General features: G+C 42.7%; 1 protein-coding gene across 4 annotated transcripts in view; it reads right to left on the bottom strand.

Moving 5' to 3' along the window:
- The window catches only part of sptan1 (spectrin alpha, non-erythrocytic 1), a 123,093-nt gene that overhangs the window by 36,505 nt on the left and 59,730 nt on the right, over positions 1 to 26,858 (bottom strand). For 2 of the 4 annotated variants that reach the window (XM_061698168.1, XM_061698170.1), the window contains 13 exons: positions 26,021 to 26,125; positions 25,898 to 25,933; positions 25,760 to 25,795; positions 24,579 to 24,626; positions 20,801 to 20,892; positions 19,466 to 19,610; positions 19,201 to 19,382; positions 14,295 to 14,394; positions 14,001 to 14,198; positions 13,749 to 13,895; positions 13,565 to 13,668; positions 683 to 845; positions 228 to 242 (listed from right to left, as the gene is read on the bottom strand). In XM_061698168.1, the coding sequence (XP_061554152.1) occupies positions 228 to 242; positions 683 to 845; positions 13,565 to 13,668; positions 13,749 to 13,895; positions 14,001 to 14,198; positions 14,295 to 14,394; positions 19,201 to 19,382; positions 19,466 to 19,610; positions 20,801 to 20,892; positions 24,579 to 24,626; positions 25,760 to 25,795; positions 25,898 to 25,933; positions 26,021 to 26,125 (1,371 nt within the window). The remainder of the gene's footprint in view (positions 1 to 227; positions 243 to 682; positions 846 to 13,564; positions 13,669 to 13,748; positions 13,896 to 14,000; positions 14,199 to 14,294; positions 14,395 to 19,200; positions 19,383 to 19,465; positions 19,611 to 20,800; positions 20,893 to 24,578; positions 24,627 to 25,759; positions 25,796 to 25,897; positions 25,934 to 26,020; positions 26,126 to 26,858) is intronic. The other 2 variants (XM_061698169.1, XM_061698172.1) reach the window with 1 other exon arrangement.

Genomic DNA, 26,858 nt, shown 5'->3' with positions numbered 1-26,858 from the left:
GGAACCAGAATCGAACTGAGAAACTGGAATCGGGACCGGAATTGCTAAAATTTAAACGATGCCCAACCCTTGTTATTGCGTCCATTGGTTTTCATGCAAAAGTATTTTTTCAACATTGCTATAAAAAGCTGGCACAATGGTTTATGTATATTTTTATATCCAATGCATATCATAACCACAATGTAAGATAATATGTTGGTTAATGAACTAAGAGTACACAAACTTACCAGAAGCTTGGATAGCTATGAAAAAGCAAAAGACATTAGAAAGAATTTAGTCATGTCAGATAGGACGTGTATTGGACAATCAGAAGACAAATGACAAATTATGTATGATAAAACTTAACCGCTTTAAAATAAAAAATGTACAGTGCTGTGTTCACTTCCTGATTCCATCTTTTTAATCATGCTTAAATGTTTTAAAGCAAATTTAAGACAAAGACAATTGGAGAATTATAAATTGACAAAGAAAGGTAGAGCTATTAAAAATCTTTACGACCATGTTTAAAAGTAATCGGCACTTATCTTACTTAATGTTATTAAAAAATATATTTTTTTGTCATTTTGAAACAAGGCTATAATATAAAATGTGGAAAAGTGGAGCGCTGTGAATATTTTCCAAATGCATAGAATTTGGTTACCAATGAAGTAATTACTGGTAAAAAAAAAAAAAATTAAAATACCTGAATATTGGTAGGGTCCTTGTAGGACTCATCAGTAGCAGTCTGCAGTTTCTCACTGATCCAAGCTTCTATTTCATCCACATCTCGGCTGAATTGCTGCAGGGTCTGGGATTCGCCTAGCTTTGAACGCTTTTCGATCATCTGGGTCTTCAGCCGACGCCACCTTTCAAAAGTGTCACGTGTTAGGGTTTTTGATTGGGGTTTTCAGCTTCTGATGTCAGTGTTTAGGGCTGACCAGAAAATAATGGTCATCTAACAAAATGTATTCTACCGGATAGCCTCCGATTGCTTATGAGGTGTACCATGTAGCAAACACAGCTCAGTATTCGGCCTTTTCTGGCATGCAAAATAGGAAACAGTTGCTGATAGGAAACGACGACCATAGCGGACGGTGACTTGGACAGGATTATAGCACCGTATATTTCGTACAGTTCTGGCCACCATTATTATTCATTCATTCATCTTCTTCACCACTTATCCTCACGTGGGTCACGAGACAATTATTATTGAACCCCTGAAATATTTTACAAATACAAAGCTTCGAATCCTTCACAAGAAATTGAAACGTGCCAAATTTGTATCATTCCAATATTATCAAAAGGATTTCTTGAATTTAAGAGAAAAACAATTCTACTACATTTATTGAATAATTAATTTTTTGTTGACAAGAAATAATGCTTGGCCCTAAACAGTAATAAAAGCTCTTTTGCATAATATTTTGTTGCTTACCTTTTAGCAAGGGCAACCGCCTATGTTTCTAACATCAGTATAGATTTAAGCTTTTAGCACACGTCATCTGATTATTTATCCATTCCTAATTTTGTTTCTCTTAAATTTATGAATGAACAGTTGAATGATTTCTTTGACCCAAGCAAATTTAATCTTTCTCCATGGTTTTTATACGGGACTGATGTCAGAACTGTCCAGTTTAATACAAACATTTTGCTTCAACCATTTTGTGTACTTTAGATGCATGGTAACGGCCTTTATTGTCGTGCTATCTTCAGTGAATGGCACATTTAGCTTTAAAATACTATTAATCACTTGTTCCAACTCTACAACAGTAGGAGGCAAAACAGTCACGCAACATAAGATCCTATAATTGTTTTACCTCTAATCAGGTTAATTTCTTTGCTATGACAACATAACAGCTTTAAACATGTTCATCAAGAAGAGGGAATAAAATTATGCAACTTAATTTACAATTTTAAATATAAAATATATCACATGTTCAAAAAAAGCTTTACATCTTGTAACATTTACAATTAAAAAAGTGTTTGACAATAAAAAAGTGATAATGTATTACATTTAAATGTTTAAATAGGCAATTTTTCAAAAATAGTTTCTTGTAACATTAAAATTTATTTACAATTTAAAATCAAAATATTTTTCTGACAGTGTCATGTCTTGTATTTAAATTTATTAATTTAATATAAAAAGTCTGACAATTTTTAAAAAATGGTGATAACTTGTAATATTCAAATTTACAATTTTAAATTTAAAAAGTGATTTCCCCCCCCCCCATTCTTTTTATACAGTGAAATAATTTAAAATAAACTGATATGTCTTGGAACATTTGTTTATGAGATGTTTGTTTGACATGAAAATAAAAGTGTGCTATGAGCATTTTAACTTTTTCTTATAACCTTCTGATGAGGGCTAGGTTTAATTTTATTATTAGAATATGTGGTGGGCCAATAAAAAACATGCAGAGGGGTGCAAATGGCCCATGGGCCTCACTTTGTGGACAACCCTGTTCTAAGGCAAAGATAATGGTAAACCACAATCGTGCATGTAAACACTTGCAAATTAGATGCACGCTATCCATTTTGGTGAGCCTGGGTCTGATGTACGCTGACTGCGCCATGCTCTTGATGCAGAGCTATGAGACTTACCGTATTTTTCAGACCACAAGTCGCCTTTTTTTTCCCCCATGGTTTGACTGGTCCTGCGACTTCTACTCGGGGCGACGTATTAAAATATATAATTTCACATGTTGATTATTCCCACACTGACAGCAACGAGAGGGCGCTCGAGGCTTGTATCTGCTACGCCTATTACTCCTGTACCACTGAAAATTTAAACAAACATCAACTCATAAAGACAACTGAGAAAGACTGAACACAAATGCCCCCAATAAGAAAATCATATACTGCGGATTACAAGCTGAAAGCAGTGAAATATGCAGCCGAAAACGGTAATCGAGCAGCAGAAAGTAAGTTTGGAGTGAGCGAGAAACTTGTGAGGGACTACCGAAAACCGGAGGATAATTAACTGCAATGAAGAAAACAAAGCTCCAGTGGGACAAAAAGGTATTTAGTCAGCCACCAATTGTGCAAATTCTCCCACTTAAAAATATGAGAGAGGCCTATAATTTTCATCATCGGTATACCTCAACTATGATAGACAAAATGAAAAAAGAAAAAAAAAAAATCCAGAAAATCACAGTCTGATTTTTTAAGAATTTATAAGGAAATTATGGTGGAAAATAAATATTTGGTCAATAACAAAAGTTAATTTCAATACTTTGTAATATACCCTTTGGTAATGCATCCCTATGGGGGGCACAAGCCAGTGCAAACTGTAGGCCGTTCACAAGCCCGGATAAATGCAGAGGGTTGCGTCAGGAAGGGCATCCGGCTTAAAACTTTGCCAAACAAATATGAGCATTCATCCAAAGAATTCCATATCGGTATCGGTTTGGTTGTGGCCCGGACATTGTTAACCCCCGGGTTAACAATGTCCGCCACCGGCGCCGTCAACCTGCAGGGCGACGGTGGAAATTCAGCTACTGTGGGTCGAAGACGAAGGAGAAGAAGAGGTGGAAAGCGGTTTCTTTGGCAGAAAAAGAAGAGGAAAGCACAGAGCCTAGAACTGAATGTTGGGACTATGACAGGAAAATCTCAGGAGTTGGTTGACGTGATGATTAGGAGAAAGGTTGATATATTGTGTGCCCAGGAGACCAGGTGGAAAGGCAGTAAGGCTAGAAGTGTAGGGGCAGGGTTTAAATTGATTTACCATGGTGTAGATGAGAAGAGAAATGGAGTCGGGCTTATTTTAAAAGAAGTGTTGACTAAGAATGTCTTGGAGGTGAAAAGAGTATCAGATTGAGTGATAAGGCTGAAACTTGAAATTGAGGGTGTTATGTATCATGTGATTAGTGGCTATGCCCCACAGGTAGGATGTGACCTAGAGGTGAAAGAAATTCTGAAAGGAGCTAGACAAAGTAGTTCTGTGCATCCTAGACCGAGAGAGAGTCGTGATTGGTGCAGCTTGTAATGGACATGTTGGTGAAGGAAATAGGGGTGATGAAGAAGTGATGGGTAAGTACGGCATCCAGGAAAGGAACTTGGAGGTATGCTGACCTACAAGAACGGAGGTAGACGCACGCAGGTGGATTACATCTTGTGCAGACGATATAATATGAAGGAGGTTACCAACTGTAAGGTAGTGGTAGGGGAGAGTGTAGCTAGACAGTATAGGATGGTGGTATGTAAGATGACTCTAGTGGTGGGGAGGAAGATTAGGAAGACAAAGGCAAAGCAGAGAACCATGTGGTGGAAGCTGAGACAGGAAGAGTGTTGTGCAGCTTTTCGGGAAGAGGTGAGACAGGTTCTCGGCGGACAGGAGGAGCTTCCAGAAGACTGGACCACTGCAGCCAAGGTGATCAGAGAGGCAGGCAGGAGAGTACTTGGTGTATCCTCTGGCAGAAAAGGAGACAAGGAAACTTGGTGGTGGAGCTTCACAGTACAGGAAATCATACAAGGAAAAACTTTGAAGAAGTGGACACAGAAGAAGAAGTGGGACACAGAGGACCGAGGAGAGGCGAAAGGAATACATTGAGATGCAACATAGGGCCAAGGTAGAGGTGGCAAAGGCCAAACCAGAGGCATGTGATGACATGCATGCCAGGTTGGACACTAAAAAAGGAGAAAAGGGTCTATACATGTTGGCCAGACAGAGGGATAGAGATGGTAATCATGTGCAGCAGGTTAGGGTGACTAAGGATAGAGATGGAAATATGTTGACTGATGCCAGTAGTGTGCTAGATAGATGGAAAGAATACTTCAAGGAGTTGATGAATGAGGACAATGAGAGAGAAGAGGCTAGAAGAGGCAATTGTGGTGGACCAGGAAGTGGCAATGATTAGTAAGGGAGAAGTTAGAAAGGCATTAAAGAGGATGAAAAATGGAAAGGCAGTTGGTCCTGATGATATTCCTGTGGAGGTATGGAAGCATCTCGGAGAGGTGGCTGTGGAGGTTTTGAACAGCTTGTTCTAGCGGGTGAGAAGATGCCTGAGGAATGGAGGAAAAGTGTGCTGGTGCCCATTTTTAAGAACAATGGTTATGTGCAGAGCTGTGGGAACTCTCGAGGAATAAAGTTGATGAGTTATGGGAAAGAGTAGTGGAGGCTTGACTCAGGACAGAAGTTAGTATTTGTGACCAATGGTATGGTTTCATGCCTAGAAAGAGTACCACAGATGCATTATTTGCATTGAGGATGTTGATGGAAAAGTACAGAGAAGGTCAGAAGGAGCTACATTGTGTCTTTGTAGATCTAGAGAAAGCCTATGTACCCAGAGAGGAACTGTGGTTCTGCATGTGGAAGTCTGGAGTGGCAGAAAAGTATGTTAGAATAATACAGGACATGTACGAGGGCAGCAGAACAGTGGTGAGGTGTGCTGTAGGTGTGACAGAGGAATTTTAGGTGGAGGTGGGACTGCATCAGGGATCAGCCCTGAGCCCCTTCCTGTTTGCAGTGGTGATGGATAGGCTGACAGATGAGGTTAGACTGGAATCCCCGTGGACCATGATGTTTGCAGATGACATTGTGATCTGCAGTGAAAGCAGGGAGCAGGTGGAGGAACAGTTAGAAAGATGGAGGCATTAAATGGAAAGGAGATGAATGAAGATTTGCCGAAGTAAGACAGAATATATGTGCATGAATGAGAAGGGTGGAAGGGGAAGAGTGAGGCTACAGGGAGAAGAGATGCTTTAAATACTTGGGGTCAACAGTCCAGAGCAATGGTGAGTGTGGTAAGAAAGTGAAGAAACGGTCCAAGCAGGTTTGATCGGGTGGAGGAAGGTGTCAGGTGTGTTATGTGACAAAAGAGTCACATAACACAGGATGAAGGGCAAAGTTTATAAGCCAGTGGTGAGGCCAGCCATGATGTACAGATTAAAGACAGTGGCACTGAAGAGAGAACAGGAAGCATAGCTGGAGGTGGCGGAAATTATGTTGATATTCGCCCTTGAAGTGACTAGGTTGGATAAAATTAGAAATGAGCTCATCAGAGGGACATCCAAGGTTAGATGTTTTGGAGAAGAAGTTAGAGAGAGCAGACTTCGATAGTTTGGACACATCCAGAGGAGAAATAGTGAGTATATTGGGAGAAGGATGATGAGGATGGAGCTGCCAGGCAAGAGAGCTAGAGGAAGACCAAAGAGAAGGTTGATGGATGTCGTGAGGGAAGAGATGAGGGCAGTTGGTGTTCGAGAAGAGGATGCAGGAGATAGGCTTACATGGAAAAGGATAACGCGCTGTGGCGACCCCTAAAGGGACAAGCCGAAAGGAAAATAAGTTATATACCCTTGGTTGGCAATGACAGAGGTCAAATGTTTTCTGTAAGTCTTCACAAGGTCTTCACATAGTGTTGCAGGTATTTTGGCCCGTTCCTCCATGCAGGTCTCCTCTGGAGCAGTGATGTTTTGGGGCAACACAGACTTTCAACTCTCTCCAAATATTTTCTATGGGGTTGAGATCTGGAGACTGGCTACGCCACGCCAGGACCTTGAAATACTTCTTACGAAACCACTCCTCCTTTGCCCGGGCGGTGTATTTGGGATCATTGTCATGCTGAAAGACCCAGCCACGTTTCCTCTTCAATGCCCTTGCTGATGGAAGGAGATTTTCACTCAAAATCTCACGATACATGTCCCCATTCATTCTTTCCTTTACACGGATCAGTCGTCCTGTTCCCTTTGCAGAAAAACCGCCCCAAACCATTCCACCCCCATGCTTCGCAGTAGGTATGGTGTTCTTTGGATGCAACTCAGCATTCTTTCTTTCCCAAACACGACAAGTTGAGTTTTTACCAAAAAGTTAAATTTTGGTTTTATCTGACATTCTCCCAATCCTCTTCTGGATCATCCAAATGCTCTCTAGCAAACTTCACACGGGCCTGGACATGTACTGGCTTAAGCACGGGGACACGTCTGGGACTGCAGTGTTTATTTTTTTGTCCTGTTCGGCTGTTATGTCAAGCAGAATGGAGGATCTGTATCCCTTTTATGCCAAACAGTTTTACTGTGTCACAGTAGAGTTTTTAAGCTGCCGCTGTGGTTTCTTAGTATTATAATGGATATTTATTGAGAATCAGACTCAATAAGTCAAATAGAACAAAGTTTCTAGAGGCGAGTGAGAAAAGCAGACAAAAGACAAAGCACTAACTGTAAACAAAATGTGAAAAGTAAATCATTATATATCTAGAACAATGACATTAGATATGAGTGTTGTATGGGGCAGTAGTCCTACACACCCTGTGAGGGAAGGTCAGGACAAGAAGCATGCAGGACAAGGGTCGTGAACCCAGCTGTACAACTGAAGTGTGGTGGGAGTGGCTATGTAAATTATAAATGTCTATAGGAAGAGAGTGTGAGTGAGGGGATACCCTAGTAATTTACATATTTAGTTATTTGTTGAAATAAGTGAGTAGCCCCACACCCAGTGAAAAAGTCCCAGGGGTGTGTTCCTGCGGACACATCCAAGTGAATTGACGTAGTTTCACATGCACAATGACTGACAGAAGTGTCCTATAATTGCTGTGCCTGCACCGCGGTGGTGCCTGAGGACTTCACCCAATAAATCGAGAAGCAGGATCGGGCCCAGGAGCCCACCCAAGAACGGGACACGTCCCACACCGAGGGACCCAGGTCGGTCCGCCGGCCCCACCGAGGCGACACGACAACCGGCCACCCGGAGGAGGCCGCAGGGTCCCAATGCCACCTCACCAGCCACCCACCCCCCTCCACCCCAATGAGAGCAAGACGCCCCGCCCAACCTGCAAGGCCCAGGTTGCAGCCGTCCCCGCCCAGCCTAAGAGTGGGACGGTGTACCATATTTGTTGGATAAGGGGGCCCAGGGAGCAGCTGCGGGGCATGAGAGGGGAGCCCCAACGCCAAGCAGTCATCCAGCCCAGGGGCCCCAGCCTCAGGAGCACTGCCATAAAGCTAGTGAGAACCCACCTCCCCAAAGCATTGGGGATGAGTGTGTGTGATGCATTAAAATCCTGGGGGGGAGGCAACGTGGGTCCCCCTTCCTGTGGGCTTACCACCTATGGGAGGGGCCATAGGGGTCGGTGCAGTGTGAGCTGGGCAGTGGCCGAAGGCGGGGACCTTTGCGATCCGATCCCCGGCTACAGAAACTGGCTCTAGGGACGTGGAATGTCACCTCTCTGGCAGGGAAGGAGCCTGAGCTGGTGTGGGAGGTCAAGAAGTTCCGACTGGATATAGTCGGTCTCACCTCCACACACGGCTTGGGCTCTGGTACTAGTCCTCTCGAGAGGGGTTGGACTCTCTTCCACTCTGGAGTTGCCCATGGTGAGAGGCACCGCGCAGGTGTGGGTACTTATTGCCCCCTGGCCCGGCGCCTGTACATTGGAGTTCACCCCGGTGGAAGAGAGGATAGCCGCCCTCCGCCTTCGGGTGGAGGGACGGTTCCTGACTGTTGGTTGTGCCTATGCACCAAACAGTAGTTCAGAGTACCCACCCTTTTTGGCATCCTTGGAGGGGGTGCTGGGGAGTCCATCGTTCTGCTGGGGGACTTCAATGCTCACGTGGGAAATGACAGTGAGAACTGGAAGGGCGTGATTGGGAGGAAAATGGATGGATGGATGGATGGTATTGAGTATATTGTGTTCTATGTTGCATGTTCTATGTCATTCTAAACGTATTGTTACATATCTGTATCCAGTAATTATGGTCAGCGGACATAGAAAAGTCTTCTTATTTAGTGATTGGTAGGTGCATTGATTTTGTGCCTGAAATTAATTTATAAACTTTGAGGTTTTTTTTCCCTTTGCGAAAGAAGCTTCACTACTTGCTTAAACTCAAGGGTGCTCTGGATTGTTGGTACTCTTTTTTTTTTTTATTATTTTTTTTTTTTATTGCTGTGCTAAGAATATCGTTAAATAGTTGTTGTAGGAGGTCAATTCCATGTTGTTCCGATGTGCCAAAATAAAGTGGTATATTGTTCATTTAGAAATCTGGATTGTACCAAATTGGGGAGAGCATACCGGGAGCTCATTGAGATTCTGTATCTTCTAAACTTTTCCACCAAGCCATTAAGGTGGATGAGATTATTGGGTTCTTGAAGCATTTATGGCTTTTAAGACTTAAGCCTGAAGAGAAGACTTGGGTTCCTGTAAATAAAGAATATCATCAGCCTACAGATTGATTTTGTGTTCTGTCACTGGCGAGCAGATACCTTTAATATTAGCATTCTGACGTATAGCGGTAGCAAGAGGTTCGATGAATATTGCAAATAGCACTGGTGAGAATGGACATCCTTGTCTGGTTCTTGTTTGTAAAGTAAAACTTTGCGATGTCATCTTATTTGTGGTGACTGTCGCTTTCGGCGAGTTGTATAATGTTGCTATCCAATGTATAAATGACTCCAAAGCCACACTTGTGAAATACTGCAAACAGGAAAGTTTAACTTTATCGAAAGCTTTCTGAGTCAAGTGACATGATGATTGCATTAAGATTTTTACTCTGTCCCATGCTTATTAAATTTAATAGACGTCGGACATTCTTTGTGGAACTTCTACCTTTAATGAAGCCTGTCTGGTCATAGTGGATTATCGACGGAAGTACCTTTTCAAGGCTCGCTGTGAGGGTTTTCAAGATAATCTTGATATCTACATTAATCAGTGAGAAGAGCCGATAATGAGCTGGGAGAATGGGGTCTTTACCTGACTTTACTAATAATTTAATTGAAGCTGTGTTCATATGGCTACTTATTTGAACTTTATCGTTTATCTCCTTGACTTTTCTGAAAAATAGAGGCGCTAGTATTGGCCAGAAATGGGGTGGGGGTGGTGGTCCCCCTTTTTAAGAAGTTTCAACTCCCACCTCCAGCAGAACTTCACCCACGTCCCGGGGCAAGCGGGGGACATTGAGTCAGAGTGGAGCATTTTCCACGCCTTGGAGGGTGTTTTCCAACTATAGGGGGCTCATACTCCTCAGCCCCCCTGGTAAGGTCTATTCAGGGGTGCTGGAGAGGAGGGTCCGTCGGGAAGACGAATCTCAGATTCAGGAAGAGCAGTGTGGTTTTCATCCTGGCCGTGGAACAGTGGACCAGCTCTACACCCTCGGCAGGGTCCTCGAGGGTGCATGGGAGTTCGCCCAACTAGTCTACATGTGTTTTGTGGACTTGGAGAAGGCGTTCGACCGTGTCCCTCGGGGAGTCCTGTGGAGGGTGCTTCAGGAGTATGGGGTACCGAACCCCCTGATACAGGCTGTTCGGTCCCTGTACGACCGGAGTCAGAGTTTGGTCTGCATATCCGGCAGTAAGTCGGACTCGTTCCCGGTGAGGGTTGGACTCCGCCAAGGCTGCCCTTTGTCGCCGATTCTGTTCATAACTTTTATGGACAGAATTTCTAGGCGCAGCCAAGGCGTAGAGGGGGTCCGGTTTGGTGGCCTCAGTATTGCATCTCTGCTTTTTGCTGATGTGGTTCTGTTGGCTTCATCAAGCCGTGAGCTCCAACTCTCACTGGAGCAGTTCGCAGCCGAGTGTGAAGCGGCTGGGATGAGAATCAGCACCTCCAAATCTGACACCATGGTCCTCAGTCGGAAAAGGGTGGCATGCCCTCTCCAGGTCGGGGATGAGATCCTGCCCCAAGTGGAGGAGTTCAAGTATCTTGGGGTCTTGTTCACGAGTGAGGAGAATGGAACGGGAGATCGACAGACGGATCAGACGGAGTGTCTGCAGTGATGCGGACTTTTTGTATCGGTCCGTTGTGGTAAAGAAGGAGCTAAGCCAAAAGGCGAAGCTCTCAATTTACCGGTCGATCTTTGTTCCTACCCTCACCTATGGTCATGAGCTGCGGGTCGTGACCGAAAGAACGAGATCCCGGATACAAGCGGCCGAAATGAGTTTCCTCCGCAGGGTGTCTCTCCCTTAGAGATAGGCTGAGAAGCTCGGTCATCCGGGAGGATCTCAGAGTAGAGCCGCTGCTCCTCCGCATTGAGAGGAGCCAGATGAGGTGGCTGGGGCATCTGATTCGGATGCCTCCCGGACGCCTCCCTGGTGAAGTGTTCCGGGCACGTCCCACCGGGAGGCGACCCCGGGGACGACCCAGGACACGCTGGAGAGACTATGTCCTTCGGCTGGCCTGGGAACGCCTCGGGATCCCTCCGGAAGAGTTGGATGAAGTGGCTGGGGAGAGGGAAGTCTGGGCGTCCCTGCTAAAGCTACTGCCCCCGCGACCCGACCCGGATAAGCGGTAGAAAATGGATGGATGGATGGATAGTATTGGCCAGAAATGTTTAATGAATTCGACAGAGATTCCGTTCGGGACAGGCGCTCGTCCCAATTGCATATTTTTTAATGTGTTATGTAATTCTGTGATGGTTAAAGGAACATCAAGACTGTCTTTAATTTCTGTATTTTATTGAGGAATGTTTAGATCCTTAATAAAAGTTTAAATTTCTTTTTGGGGCGGCACGGTGTGTGACTGGTTAGGACATCTGTCTCACAGTTCTGAGGACTGGAGTTCAAATCCCGGCCCCGGGTGTGTGGAGTTTGCATGTTCTCCCCGTACTTGCGTGGGTTTTCTCCGGGCACTCGGGCCTCTTGAAGAATTTACAGGTCTGCGAGAGCCAGAATTCTTGTTTGTAGGTGACCAAGTACTTATTTTCCACCATAATTTGCTAATTCTTTAAAAAGCAGAAAATGTGGTTTTCTGGATTTTTTTTCCCCTCATTATGTCTCTCATAGGTGAGGCATACCTATGATGAAATTTACAAGCCTCGCTCATCTTTTTAAGTGGGAGAACCTGTACAATTTGTGGCTGACTAAATACATTTTTGTCCAACTATAATTGCGGGCCAAAAGCTAGATGGCCACAGCTAAAGGAAATGGGTGCTTGAACAACGTGCTGCCGGGAGAGGCTTGTCAACGGTGCAGTTACGTCTCCACGCCCAGGTAGTTGTCAAGGCGATTAATATAAATTACTTTGCGGGAGGACCTTCTTGGTGTTACCGCTTCATGCAACGGAACTGCCTCTCTAGCAGAGGACGGACAACGATGTCCCAAAAATTGCCAGTAGACTTCTAAGCCACGGTCGACCGTTTCCGTGAGTTTCTTAAAAAGCAAGTAATTGAGCACAACGTGACACCGGATCATATTAACATGGACGAGGTCCCCTCACGTTTGACATCCTTCTTGGCCGAAGTGTCGCAGAGAAAGGGCAAAAGAATGTGAATACAGTAACAACTGGTAATGAGAAATTGCACTTACAGTGGTGCTGTCATGTTGTGGAGATGAATCAAAATTGCCACCAATGGTCATTTTCAAACAGAAACCCATGGCGTGGCGAGACTACGACAGTGAGTGCACAAGTACTCTTGCACTCACTGTCGTAGCCTCGCCACGCTGCACTATTTGCATAGTGCAGCTGTTGTTGACCAATACTGGCCACTCATGCCAGACTGATGGGGAGAATGCCAAACTGATGGGGAGAAGCTTCATCATGCAACAAGACAATGACCCAAAACACACTACCAACAACAAATGACTTCATCAGGGGAAATAAGTGGAAGGTTTTAGACTGGCCAAGTCAAACACCGGACCTTAACCAAATAGAGCATGCATTTTACCTCCTGAAGAGGAGACTGAAGGGAAAAACCTACAGAAACAAACAAGAACCGAAAGAGGCTGCAATAAAGGCCTGGAAAAGCATTTCAAATGAAGAATACACCAGTCTGGTGAAGTCAATGGGTCGCAGGCTGGAAGTAGTTATTGCAAGTAAGGGTTATGCCACCAAATATCAAATGTTATTCACTTTAAGTTAATTTAATAATGTCTGCTCCAATACATTCGCTCACTTGAAAAGTGGGTGGCTTCAAACAAAAGGTGCTCTGTCCTGGGTTGTTCAACACCTCTAGATGTAAACACCATGAAATGAAAGCTGGAATTCTGAATTTTTCCCTCATATTCATCTTTGGTCTGAAACCCAAATGTCTTCAGTATATAAGAACAAAGGAATTGACATTGCCATTCCAATACTTTTGGAGGGGACTGTATATGTTTTTTTTTCTTCATTATAGATTTTTTGGACGTGCGACATACGCCAGAGCGACTTATTGTTCGGAAAATATGGTATATGTTCTCGGCGTCACGGTAGCCAACTGGTTACATCTGCCTTACAGTCCTGAGGACCGGGGTTCAAATCCAGGCCCCCCCCTGTGTGGAGTTTGCATATTCTCCCCGTGCCTGTGTGGGTTTTCTCTGGGTACTCCGGTTTCACCCCACATCCCAAAAACATGCGTGGTAGGTTGATTAAAGACTCTAAATTGCCCGTAGGTGTGAATATGACTGCGAATGACTGTTTGTTTATATGTGCCCTGTGATTGGCTGGCGAAACGTTCAGGGTGTACCCCAACTCTCGTCGAAGATAGCTGGGATAGGCTCCAGCACGCCCATGACCCGAGTGAGGATAAGTGGTACAGAAAATGGATGGATGGATTGATGTTCTATCCAGTTTTCTCATAATACAGTGAACCACTGCCTATTCACAATTCATAAATTCACCTATTCACGTTTTTTCCTGTGAAATTTCTAAGGATCTTCAAAAAAAAAAAAAAAAAAAAAAATTCTAACCTGTCAAGAACTTCATTGCGTCGACTGAAGATCTCAGGTTTGGCATAATGGTCAGCTCCAATTAGCTGATTGGCAAAGGATTGCAGAGCAGCAATTTTCTCTTCCTATGCATCCAGATAATTTCCAGTTTATAGAACAAAAAGTAGTAATGCACAAAGATTGCAAACAAGTGTGAAAAATTCACCTGCACATTAATTGCTTTATCAAAGTCTTCATGCTTTTTGATTAACGCCTCAACACTATCAAGAGAATCTCCCTTGTCATCACTTGCAAGGAAGGCTTCACGAGCTGCCATCCAATTCTCAGCCTGTTCACAGTCCCTGCTGAAGAGCTGTGAGATGAATGCAGAAAATTGTCGATCAATAATAGCAGACAAATGCTGATAAACGATGATATAATACACTTTTAAAACAAGTAATATTTTCTAAGCATTTACCTGCAACTCCAGGCACTGGTCCAGCATCATGCGGCGCTGCACCCAGGCCTTTTCCAGGTCAGCACGCTCCAAGTCTAAAGCATCCAGTCTTTGCTTGATCTCGGGACTTGCATAATGGCCTTGCACCAACAGCTGCTGTCCAAATTGCTCAAAGGCCTGGAACGTACCAAGACGAGCGTCTATCTCAGTGCGATGTTCCTGGAGAAATGAACAGAAGGGGACAAAAATTAGGAACATTTTATATTGATTGATTGATGAATAAATATTGAGAAGAAACCAATTAGATTTATTGACCTGATGTCTTTCTAGAAGAGCTTCAGCTCCAGTCACATCTTTGGCTAGCTCCTCCGAGGACACCAGTCCTCGGATTCCATTCACCCAGGACATGAGGTCTCTGCAAAAAAGACATACATTTTGGACCATAGGGGCAAATCCTTTTTTTCCCCTTACTTAGTAACGCAATGGAGCGGTGTACAATCCAGAGCAGAAAGCGGCACTAATGCACCTAAAGCTAGAAGCTAACCGCCGAAAGCAGCATAATAAGTACTGAAGCGGAGCTGTGTAGAAAAATGAAGTTGTGGAGACTTTTGTGGGCACAGCGAGTGGAAACGAGCCAGCGCAAGACGATGCACCAGCAAGCATTATATAGGTCTACTGGGACTTTACATTTATAGTGACCTATGATGACGGCGGTCAGAAAGTCAATGACAAAAGTGTGACGGTGTTCAAGTACCTGCAAATGTAAATAGACAAATATAAGCCAAGTGAACTTAAAATGCTGTTTTTAAAATGGTGATTCCAATAATTAAGGGGGGGGGAAAACTATTCAAAGTTAACTGGTCCTGTGTGAAAAAGTAAAAAGTAAATAAACCTAATAACTGGCTGGGCCATCCTCAGCACCAACAACTGAAATCGAGCGGTTTCTATAACTGGCAATAAGTCCTTCACATCTGTGTGGACATATTTGGCCTCTTAAGGCCATGCCACTGCATTTCAATCTGATTCAAGTCTGGACTTTGACTAGGCCACTCCAAAACCTTCATTTTTTTTTTTAAGCCCTTCAAAAGTTGACTTTGTGTGTTTTGGATCGTGACCCTGCTGCAAAACCCAAGAGCCCCGGCGAGAGGTCCCAAAAATTGATGGCTCAACATTCTCCTTCAGGATAGTTGTCCAGGTCCTGAAGGAGCAAAGCAGCGCAAGACCATCAAACTACCACCACCATGTTTGACTGTTGGTATGATGTTCTTTTTCTAAAATACTGTGCTACATTTAAGCTATGCAGCCCTACGGGGGGCACAAGCCAGTGCAAACTGGAGGCCGGTCCCAAGCCCGGATAAATGCATAAGGTTGCATTAGGAAGGGCATCCGGCTTAAAACTTTGCCAAACAAATATGAGCGTTCATCTCAAGAATTCCATACCGGATCGGTCGTGGCCCGGGTTAACAATGTCCACCCCCGGCACCGTTAACCTGCAGGGCACCAGTGGAAATTCAGCTACTGTGGGTCGAAGACGAAGGAGAGGTGGAAAGCCGGTTCTTAGGCAGAAAGAGAAGAGGAAAGCACAGAGCCTAGAACTGAATGTGGGGACTTTGAATGTTGGGACTATGACAGGAAAATCTCGGGAGTTGGTTGACATGATGATTAGGAGAAAGATTGATATATTGTGTGTCCAGGAGAGAGACCAGGTGGAAAGGCAGTAAGGCTAGAAAAGGCAGTAAGATTAGGGGCAGGGTTAAAATTAGTTTACAATGGTGTAGATGGGAAGATAATTTGAGTAGGGGTTATTTTAAAGGACGAGTTAGCCAAGAATGTCTTGGAGATGAAAAGAGTTATCAGATCGAGTGATGAGGCCGAAACTTGAAATTGAGGGTGTTATGTATAATGTGATTAGCGACTATGCCCCACAGGTAGGATGTGACCTAGAAGTGAAAGAGAAATTCTGGAAGGAGCTAGACAAAGTAGTTCTGAGGATCCCAGACAGAGAGAGAGAGAGAGAGAGAGAGAGAGAGAGAGAGACAGAGACAGACAGAGAGAGAGAGAGAGAGAGAGAGAGAGAGAGAGAGACACAGAGCGAGAGAGTTGTTATTGATGCAGATTGTAATGGACATGTTGGTGAAGGAAACAGGGGAGATGAAGAAGTGATGGGTGAGTACGGCATCCAGGAAAGGAACTTGGAGGGACAGATGGTTGTAGACTTTGAAAAAAGGATGCAAATGGCTGTAGTGAACACTTTTTTCCCAGAAGAGGCAGGAACATAGGGTGACCTACAAGAGCGGCGGTAGAAGCATGCAGGTGGATTACATCTTGTGCAGACGATGTAATCTGAAGTAGGCTACCGACTGTAAGGTAGTGGTAGGGGAGAGTGTGGCTAGACAGCATAGGATGGTGATGTGTAAGATGATTCTTGCGGAGAGACAGGTAGGAGAGTAGTTGGTCTATCTTCTGGCAGGAATGGAGAGGAGGAGACTTGGTGATGGAACCTCACAGTACAGTAAATCATACAAGGAAAGAGGTTAGCTAAGAAGAAGAGCGACACTGAGGGGACCGAGGAGAGGCGAAAGGAATACATTGAGATGTGACGTAGGGCAAAAGGTAGAGGTGGAAAAGGCCAAACAAGAGGCATATGATGACATGTATGGCAGGTTGGACACTAAAGAAGGAGAAACGGATCTGCACAGATTGGCCAGACAGAGGGATAGAGATGGGAAGGATATGCAGCAGGTTAGGGTGATTAAGGATAGAGATGGAAATGTGTTGACTGGTGCCAGCAGTGTGCTGGACAGATGGAAAGAATACTTTTGAGGAGTTGATGGATGAGGAAAATGAGAGAGAAGGAAGAGTAGAAGAGGCAAGTGTGGCGGACCAGGAAGTGGCAATGATTTGTAAGGGGGAAGTTAGAAGGGCATTAAAGAGGATGAAAAATGGAAATGCAGTTGGTCCTGATAACATTCCTGTGGAGGTATGGAAGCATCTAGGAGAGGTGGCTGTGGAGGTTTTGACCAGCTTGTTCTACCGGGTGAGAAGATGCCTTAGGACAGAAAAGTCTCTGCTAGGATGAAGGGTAAAGTTTATAAGACAGTGGTGAGGTCAGCCATGATGTACAGATTAGAGACAGTGGCACTGAAGAGAGAACAGGAAGCAGAGCTGGAGGTGGCGGAAATGAAGATGTTGCTATACGCTCTAGAAGTGACCAGGTTGGATAAAATTAGAAATTAGCTCATCAGAGGGACAGCCAAGGTTAGATGTTTTGGAGACGAAGTTAGAGACAGCAGACTTCGATGATTTGGACACATCCAGAGGAGAGATAGTGAGTATATTGGGAGAAGGATGATGAGGATGGAGCTGCCAGGCAAGAGAGCTCGAGGATGACCAAAGAGAAGGTTGATGGATGTCGTGAGGGAAGAGATGAGGGCAGTTGGTGTTTGAGAAGAGGATGCAGGAGATAGGCTTACATGGAAAAGGATGACACACCGTGGCGACCCCTAACAGGTTATACCGAAAGGAAAAGAAGAAGACACTGCTACATTTAATTCAGATGTAATGATACACACCTTCCAAAAAGCTTAACTTTCATCTCTTCAGTCCATATAATATTCTCCCAGAAGTCCTGGGAATCATTCAGATGTTTTTGTTTTGTTTGTTTTTTGCAAAAGAAAGATGAGCCTTTATGTTTGTTTTGGTCAGCAGTGGTTTTTGCCTTGAATCTCTGCCATGGATGCCATTTTTGCCCAGTCTCTTGCTTATTGCTGTGTAATAAACACTGACCTTAACTGAGGCAAGGGAGGCCTGCAGTTCTTTAGAAGTTGTCTTGAGTTCCTTTGTGGCCTCCTGGATGAGTCGTTGCTGTTCTGTTGGGGTAATCTTTGTAGGCCAACCAGTCCTGGGAAGGTTCACTACTGTGCCATGTTTTCTCCATGTGAGGATAAGGGCTCTTCCAATGGTTCGCTGGAATCCTAGCTTTGGAAATGGTTTTTGTAACCCTTTCCAGTCAATTACTTTATTTCTTGATTGTTCTGGAATTTCTTTGAATTGTGTCATTTTGTGGCAGCTGTTTCAGACCTTTTGTCCAACTTGATTTTGTCGGGACAGATTCAGTTTTAAGTGATTTCTTGATTGAACAGCTTGGGAGTGATCAGTGAAAATTAAGCAAAAATTGTAATTTGTCACAATTAATAAAATTATTTAACATGGTGGAATAATTACTTTTTCACACAGGGCTAGGTAAATGAATAGTTTTTTTCCTTAATAAATGAAATAATTTTAAACAGCATTTTGACTTCACTTGGGTGATATTGTCTGTTATTTACATTTGTTTGATGATCTTAAAGTGGGGAAATAAGAATTGCAGAAGGGGGGCAATACTTTTTCACAGCACTGTACATATACAATAATTAGTTGCTATATTGTGGTTCACTTATTGCTGATTCAGTGCATTGCAGATTCTTTTGTTGTTGATCATTATAGTGCAGTTATTCATCTGCACATCTTTTCATTAGCATTCCTGGCTATTTGACTATAATGAGGCAGCAATGACTCAATACAGGTAGGCTAATTTACTTGGCATAAAAACAAACCTGACTGAGCAATTTGAAGTCGCCAAGTTGCATAGTAATGTAGTGAACATGACTTTAATGCCACTGTTTAATACAGAAGCTACAGTGAGTTTCATGAAATAAGTTCACGAATACCAACCTAGCCTGATGTACAGTATAGCTAATCCACACACACATAAAAATATGGAACAAACACAACTAAAGCGCAACGTTTAGCTTGATTTTTCACAACCTGTAGTTCAAGAGAGCACCGCAAAGAATTCTGGCAAGCAGTAGCAAGCACCATGATGATTTGCACTGCCTACAACACCGAGGCCGCACGGTGAGGCACAGTGTCTCATAATTTAGCCAACAAATCGCCCATCTTTCGCACGTCGCCATAGGTTGACATTCATCTCACTCAAGCAGAGCACAGCTGCGTTTTAACCCACTGGACTCAATTAACGCGGATGCGCATCTAAATCCCATAACTGCTTTGTGATGACATCGCTGCAAGACACAGCCTCGCTGAGTCCTTGTTTCAACTGGTGTTGAAAGTGCAGACTTTACCCTTTATACCTTTTTTTTTTTTTTTAATTGTTAATAGGACAAGTAAAACCAGAGTTATGATGAATAAATTACACCATATTCCCCTCGATTATCATCACCTGAAGTCAGATAGAAAGCGCTGCAGTTCGTGTGAGTTTCCAAGCTTGGCTTTACGCTGGTCAGCGCGTCCTACTAGACTACTCCAGGCAGTGTTGAGCTCAGTACATTTCTCTTGAATGTCATCCACTGCTTCTGGGTGGGACTGTATTAGACGTTGTGCTGTCTCCCCAAGTGAGTTCACCTTTGAAATTAAAAAAGGAAAATTAGAACACTGTTCGTAAACAAAAAAAACAATTGTTTAAATCTTCTAGATGACAAACTAACCTTGTCGCCCAAGGCTGCCAGGTCTCTCTCAAAGCCTTCATGCTTGCGCTGCAAAGCCTGAACACTAGCCAAATCGTGACCGTAGTTGTCTGTGTTGAGTGCCTGTTTTTTTTCCTCAATCCATTCTTTAGTTTCATCAGCATCTCTGTGTAAAAAAAATAAAAATAAAATAAAAAAAATCTGAAATTGCTTAGCAGCTCCCCCATAGTTAAAACACTATGGGAGATTGATCTGTCAAGTTAAGTAATGTAAGCATTGATCATTCTCTCTCTCTCACAGGCCGCTGTAACATACTGTGTACGAGCTATACGCAGCATTACAGTAGGTCCTGTTGTGATCATGTGACCATAATGAGTCAATCAAACCATTTGTTTACTGGAACAGATTTTTAGGCTTTGCAGGGGAAGACAAAGCTTGTTTCAAAGTTCGGAAAACTGTGACAATGCCGAGACGTTACACGGAGAGAAACAAACCACTTTTTAACTTAAAATTTGCATACACCTGTTCTTATTTACTTAAAAGTTAAGTTTAATTTGCCTGTTCAGTGTTACTTGAAATTTAGGCTTGAGATGCCTGTGGGGCTTTACTTACAAATTGTTTCCCAGTCTTTCTTTTTTGAGTTGCAAGCATCAAGATACAATTTGTACTGAAATGTAGACCGTGTGCCTGTTTATTACATAGTCAAATTATTGGTGTTCTTTGTTTTTCAATGTGAACTGTTTTTAGAGTATTTGATTTTTAGTGATTTTGAGAATACATTTATCCATGTCCTTCAGTTGGATCAAAATAGTTCATTTGATGGCAAAGGCAGATATTGGTTTTTTTTTCATAGAAAACAAAACATTGTATATGCAAAACCACTAATGTGAAACGGAAATGTGCCGAGTGCATTTCAATATTGTTTGATGGGTTGGCAATGCGACGGCGCGTTGGACGACTGGTTAGAACATCCGCCTCACAGTTCAGAGGTCGTGTGTGCAAATCTGGGCTCCGACCTTCCTGTGTGGCATTTGCATGCTCTCCCCGTGCCTGAGTGGGTTTTCTACGGGTACTACGGGTTTCGTCCCACATTCCAAAAACATGCATTGTAAGTTAACTGAAAACAAAAATTGTCCTTCGATGTAGATGTGAATGTACAGTATAATCACCACAGATTTCATATGCACAATTTAATAATTTAAAATATAAATATAATATTATATTTATTTTAACAACAAATTGAATTTGAAACCAGAAGTCATGGAAAATAGTGACAATCAAAATTTAAATATGTATATGTAATTTCCTAATAAAAACTACAGTCTGTATATCTAAATGGGTAATCATAGTTCTCACCTGTGGAATCGCTGTACTTCATGGGCACTACCCAACACGTTACTCCTCTCTTCAGCCAATTGCTGTAGTGATTTCCAGTGGTTATTCAATTCCTGTATGTATAAAAAAAAATGACATTAACCACTTTAATACTCGACTTTACACCGACTTTATTGGCCTTATCGGTATTGGCCAATAATTAGCATTTTATGCTGATCGGATTTAATGTCATAATTCGCCGATCCGATCAATGTCCGCAAAAGACATTTACTCTGCGTTGCCATCGTGCACAGTATATTTGAATCAAAAAGCTAGTTTATTTTTAGCCTTGTCGCGTGTCTTTTGACGTAGTACTGTAAATATCTGATGGCCAATAAAGTTATTTAAAAAAATAAATAAATAGTCGGCGGTGTGGAACAGACAACACGTAATGCCCGGATCAGACTACAAGACAATTTTTTTCTTTCACGCTTGCACTATGTCAGACTACTTCAATAAAATCTAGTATTCCGATACCACCGCATCCCAATTTTTTACGATCAGTGGGCTTTAAACTTGTCAACTCAAATGCGACCGGATACACTCGTTACCCTGGTGACGACAACAAGAGTGGATCGCGCTGTGTGTTTGTAAGAACAAAATGGGGAAAAATGTGTGTTGGTGGTCACCGGTGCTCAGGAGAGGACGTTCGTTTAAGGCTTGCTTGAGGTATGTTCCCGTACTTCTAATACTATACGACTCGCAAGCCGGCAACAAAACGTTATGTAGTTTAGCAAGCTACTGCTAGCACGAACGGTTGGACGCAAACATGCTGCCGTTCTGTTGAATCATGCTCTAAAGTTTCGGTGCGGGTGCAGTAAATTAAAAATAAAGTAATTTAACTACAGTAAGTTAGCACCCATTATTTCTGTTTCCATTTGTCGGGTTGAGCATGGAGACTCGAGAACCGATTGGAACCGGGACTAACATTCCGGTTCTCCCGGAATCGTCCAAATTAAAAACATTTCAGTTCCAAGTTTCGATGCCTACATTCCGCCGACCCCGAAGAAGAAAGTGGCGAAAACCAACGAAGAACAACATGCACAAACGTCAGCAGCGAACAAAAGTGTGTCTTAACTACGTTAAGATAAATGACCAGTCACCTCAATGCAACACTTGGATTAAGATTATATTGTGCAAAGGAGGCTTTCATGATGTGTAGAAGTCTGACATGCTCCCTCGCGCTCCAAGCCTCCAATGCGCGGAACTTCAGTGAAGTCAAATTGGGTGAGTGAAACAATCAAATACATCTATGGCAACACTGAGGCAGCTAACAAGTTAAACAGTGGGTTGCACTCTTCCACTGATAGTTTTTAGCGTTTATTTGAATCTTCAAACCAACATAAGAGCTGACACAAAAATAAAATATGACTTTACCATACTGGAAAGAAAGTATAAACAGTCACATTACCAACTTAACATTGAGCTAAAACTTCATAGGTCAAACTAGCTACTTTATATCACAATGAATTGGGACAAAATTCACAAAAACGTCTCACCGTATCACAAACACTAACCATATGGCTCATCAGTGGGTAGGTAAATGAATCAACGTTTTAGAGCATTTGGTTCCATTCATTACTCTTTTTCTTGAGTCTCATTTTACTTGTGTTGTGTGAAATTATTTTTCACCCCAAAATGCTGAGTACCTTTCCAAATAAAAGGCTACATGCTTAAAACAGGAAGTCAAGTTAAAACTTGCACTTATAATTCATTTGACGTGATAAAACAGTTGGAAATAAATATTTTAATAATGCTACAGTGGGTACGGAAGGTATTCAGACCCCCTTAAATTTTTCACTTTGTTATATTTCAGCCATTTGCTAAAAACATTTAAGTTCATTTTTTCCCTCATTACTGTCCACACAGCACCCCATATTGTCAGAAAAAAACTATTGTTGAAATTTTTGTAGATTTATTAAAAAAGAAAAACTGAAATATCACACAGCCGTAAGTATTCAGGCCCTTTGCTCAGTATTTAGTAAAAGCACCCTTTTGAGTTAATGCAGCCATGAGTCTTTTTGGGAATGATGCAACAAGTTTTCACACCTGGATTTGGGGATCCTCTGCCATTCCTCCTTGCAGATCCTCTCCAGTTCTGTCAGGGTGGATGGTGGACAGCCATTTTCAAGTCTCTCCAGTGATGCTCAATTGGGTTTAAGTCAGGGCTCCAGCTGGGCCATTCAAGAACACTCACGGAGTTGTTCTGAAGCCACTCCTTTGTTATTTTAGCTGTGTGCTTAGGGTCATTGTCTTGTTGGAAGGTGAATCTTCGGCCCACTCTGAGGTCCTGAGCACTCTGGAGAACGTCCTTCAGGTGTTTTTTTTTAGCAAACTCCATGAGGGCTTTCATGTGTCTTGCACTGAGGAGAGGCTTCCGTCGGGCCACTCTGCCATAAAGCCCCGACTGGCTGCTGTGATGGTTGACTTTCTCCCGACTGCATCTTCAGCCCAGTCTGAGGTCCTGAGCACTCTGGAGAAGGTTTTTGTCCAGGATATCCCTGTACTTGGCTGCATTCATCTTTCCTTAAAGCCCCAACTGGTGGAGGGCTGCAGTGATGGTTGCCTTTTTAGAACTTTCTCCCATTTCCCGACTGCATCTCTGGAGCTCAGCCACAGTGATCTTTGAGTTGTTCTTTACCTCTCTCACCAAGGCTCTTCTCCCTTGACTGCTCAGTTTGGGCAGACGGCCAGCTCTAGGAAGGGTTATGGTCGTCCCAAATGTCTTCCATTTAAGGATTACGGAGGCCACTGTGCTCTTAGGAACCTTAAGTGCAGCAGAAATGTTTTTGGAACCTTGGCCAGATCTGTGCCTTGCCACAATTATGTCTGAGCTCTTCAGGCAGTTCCTTTGACCTCATGATTCTCATTTGCTCTGACATGCACTGTGAGCTGTAAGCTCCTATATAGACAGGTGTTTCCTAATCAAGTCCAATCAGTATAATCAAACACAGCTGGACTCCAATGAAGGTGTAGAACCATCTCAAGGATGATCAGAAGAAATGGACAGCACCAGAGTTAAATGTATGAGTGTCACAGCAAAGGGTCTGAATACTTATGGCTGTGTGATATTTCAGTTTTTCTTTTTTAATAAATCTGCAAACATTTCAACAATCCAGTTTTTTTTGTCTCATTATGAGGTGCTGTGTGTACATTAATGAGGAAAAAATTAACAAATGATTTTAGCAAATGGCTGCAATATAACAGTGAACAATTTAAGGGGGTCTGACTACTTTCTGTACGCACTGTATATTTAACTTTTAGCTGAAACATTAATTAATTAATAGTGTTAGTTCCACACACATTCCCTTTTAGTTCATAGGATTGATATTGATCCTGGTTATAAAGAACCCCGAATCAAATGTTCATTTTAGTTTATGCTGCAGGCTGTTAAGAAAATGGATGTTCATAAAATGGACATCCTTTATTTAAACCATGCAAACTTTTTTGACCCAGCCCCCTAAAAGAATCGGAACCGGAATTGCTCAAATTCAAACGATGCCCAACCTTAGCTATTTGTAATATGAGGAAATACGGGGGGCATTGAGAACATTTGAAAATTTCACCAATCTGCCATTTGAAGGGTTAAAAATAAAAATTAGGGCAGATTTTATACAATGACTAAAAATCTGACTTCTGTTTGTGGCCAAAACCTGAAAGAATTGTAAAGTTGACCAAGGCCTGAGGGTTAAGAAGACATGATGGGATGGCATGATGTTTTTAATGGAACAAATTCTTGGAATTGGATGCTGAATCTTACCTTGATTGTATTAAAGTTGGCTGTTGTCTGAACAGCCAAACGTATGTTCTATTGAAAACGGGGGACATGGCAGAGAAACAGGAGACAATTAGAGAACAATGTTATGTCAAACCATATTGCATTTACTTATTTTTTAGAAACCAGGCTTATATATTTCAGCCCATAGTTACACAAAAATTAGATGGTACATTGTCTTCCTGTCAGTTTTCTTCTACACTTTATGAATTTTGAAAGGATGTCAAGTTTTTGCAACTTTCATGTTAATGAGGACCATGGTACACGTATATTGAATTAAATCCAAACATATCCTCTTGGATTTAAAATTACAGCGTTAAAAAAAAAAAAGTGTCCCGTATCTGTGTACTGGCACCTCAAGGTTGTGTCAAGGAGACCATCCATCCACCCATTTTCCATACTTATTTTCCTCACTAGGGTCATGGGGTAACTGGGGCCCTATCCCAGTTTACTATGGGTGAGAGGCGGGGTACACCCTGAACTGGTCGCCAGCCAATCGCAGGGCAAATGAACAACCATTCACACCAACGGGCAATTTAGAGTCACCAATTAACTTACCCTGCATGTTTTTGGGATGTGGGAGGAAATCAGACTACCCGCAAAAAAACCCACGCAGGCACAGGGAGAACATGCAAACTCCACACAGGGGGGGCCTGGATTTTAACCCCGGTCCTCAGGACTGTAAGGCAGATGTAACCAGTCGGCTACCGTGACGCCGAGAACATATACCGTATTTTCCGAACAATAAGTCGCTCCGGCGTATAAGTCGCACACCCAAAAAAATCTATAATGAAGAAAAAAAAAAACATATACAGTCCCCTCCAAAAGTATTGGAATTGGCGAGGCCGGATTTGAACCCGGGTCCTCAGAACTGACATTATAGAAAATTGACTTTTTGTTTGTAAACAATTAGTGTGATCTCCGTAGTGTCTGACCACCCACCAAAGTGCTAAGTAAATCTTTTGTCTTTTATGTATGCATTTCCGTGCTACTGTTACATACCAGAGGTGCTAAATTACAGTAACTGCCACCACCCAGTTTCTCTGCCCAATCAAGCGATGGACGGAAACAGAGCTAGCGTCTGTATGTTTGACCACGTCATGGACCACACCCTAACACTAATTGATAACTGTAATTTGTTGGCTTGGTGATTAAGTGATATTTACCTTCCAAGGAGATGCAGTTTTGGAATCGGCTTCATCCTATTAAAACATAAGACATGGCTGTGTAAAGCCTATTATTGATGCAGTCATTTGTTCTTAGATATCAACGACAATATCGTATTCAAATGTCAATTTGCTTACGATCTTGCCAGGCATTGCACCAAATGTTTCTTGTTGCTGCAAATGAAAAAAAGGCCCTTTATATTAAAAGGCACTGAAAGAAAAAAGCTGATCCACAAACTGAGACAGGGAGCTGCAACCTACCTGAACTTGAACTACAGATGCTTCCTCAGCCATGAGGCCTTCAGATTCCAGCTCAGAGGCCACTCTGTTGATGTCCCTCAGGCGTGACTCGTTGGCCTTAAGGTCCTGGAAAGCCACAAAACACAAGACTGAAGGACATGTATAGATCATCGTCTGGTTTGGGGATCGATATATTGGTTTAAAACGGTACTCTGTGAGGCACCAGAAAGAAATTTGGGAAATTCGGGGAAATGCAGACGGATGGTTGCAGACAACTACAATATACTGTATAACAATCACCCTCTAAATTGTCTTTGATAAAATAAATTAAAAAATTTACCACGAAAGTTCCACAAAACTGATTTGCTTTCGCTGTAGATACAGTTCTATCTCAGAAATTTACATACGCTCATCACGGGCATGGATATAGTTCATTTTGGGATTTATTTACAAAGTAGAATGATTAGACAACATACATTTTTAAACATACTTTTTTATTCTTCCAAAGCAGAAACCACAGCTGTTCTACTATCACATGGTATAAGCATAAGTGGCAGTGTTAAATTCAGTCAAAGTGTACAATAGATGCCTTAAAGGGACAAACAGAAAATGTGTATGTATAAAACTAGTCTTAGGTCTCTGGAAGGCCAGCCCACCCATAAAGTGCGACAACAAACACTGTTATGTCAAAGTCTGCTTACCAATGTAAGCAGATTTTAAATCCGTGTTAAAGTAGGGTTGGGAATCTCTGGGATGAGGACGAATAGATGCATATCTAGATACACAGGTAGAGATTTGATTAAAAATCAATATCTTTACGGGCTGAACGATTTGATCCGGTGCCGAAAAAATGTGATCG

The sequence above is a fragment of the Phycodurus eques genome, chromosome 15 (assembly GCF_024500275.1).
Source record: "Phycodurus eques isolate BA_2022a chromosome 15, UOR_Pequ_1.1, whole genome shotgun sequence".
Taxonomy (NCBI): Eukaryota; Metazoa; Chordata; class Actinopteri; order Syngnathiformes; family Syngnathidae; genus Phycodurus; species Phycodurus eques.
This window is presented reverse-complemented; position numbering and strand designations above follow the sequence as displayed.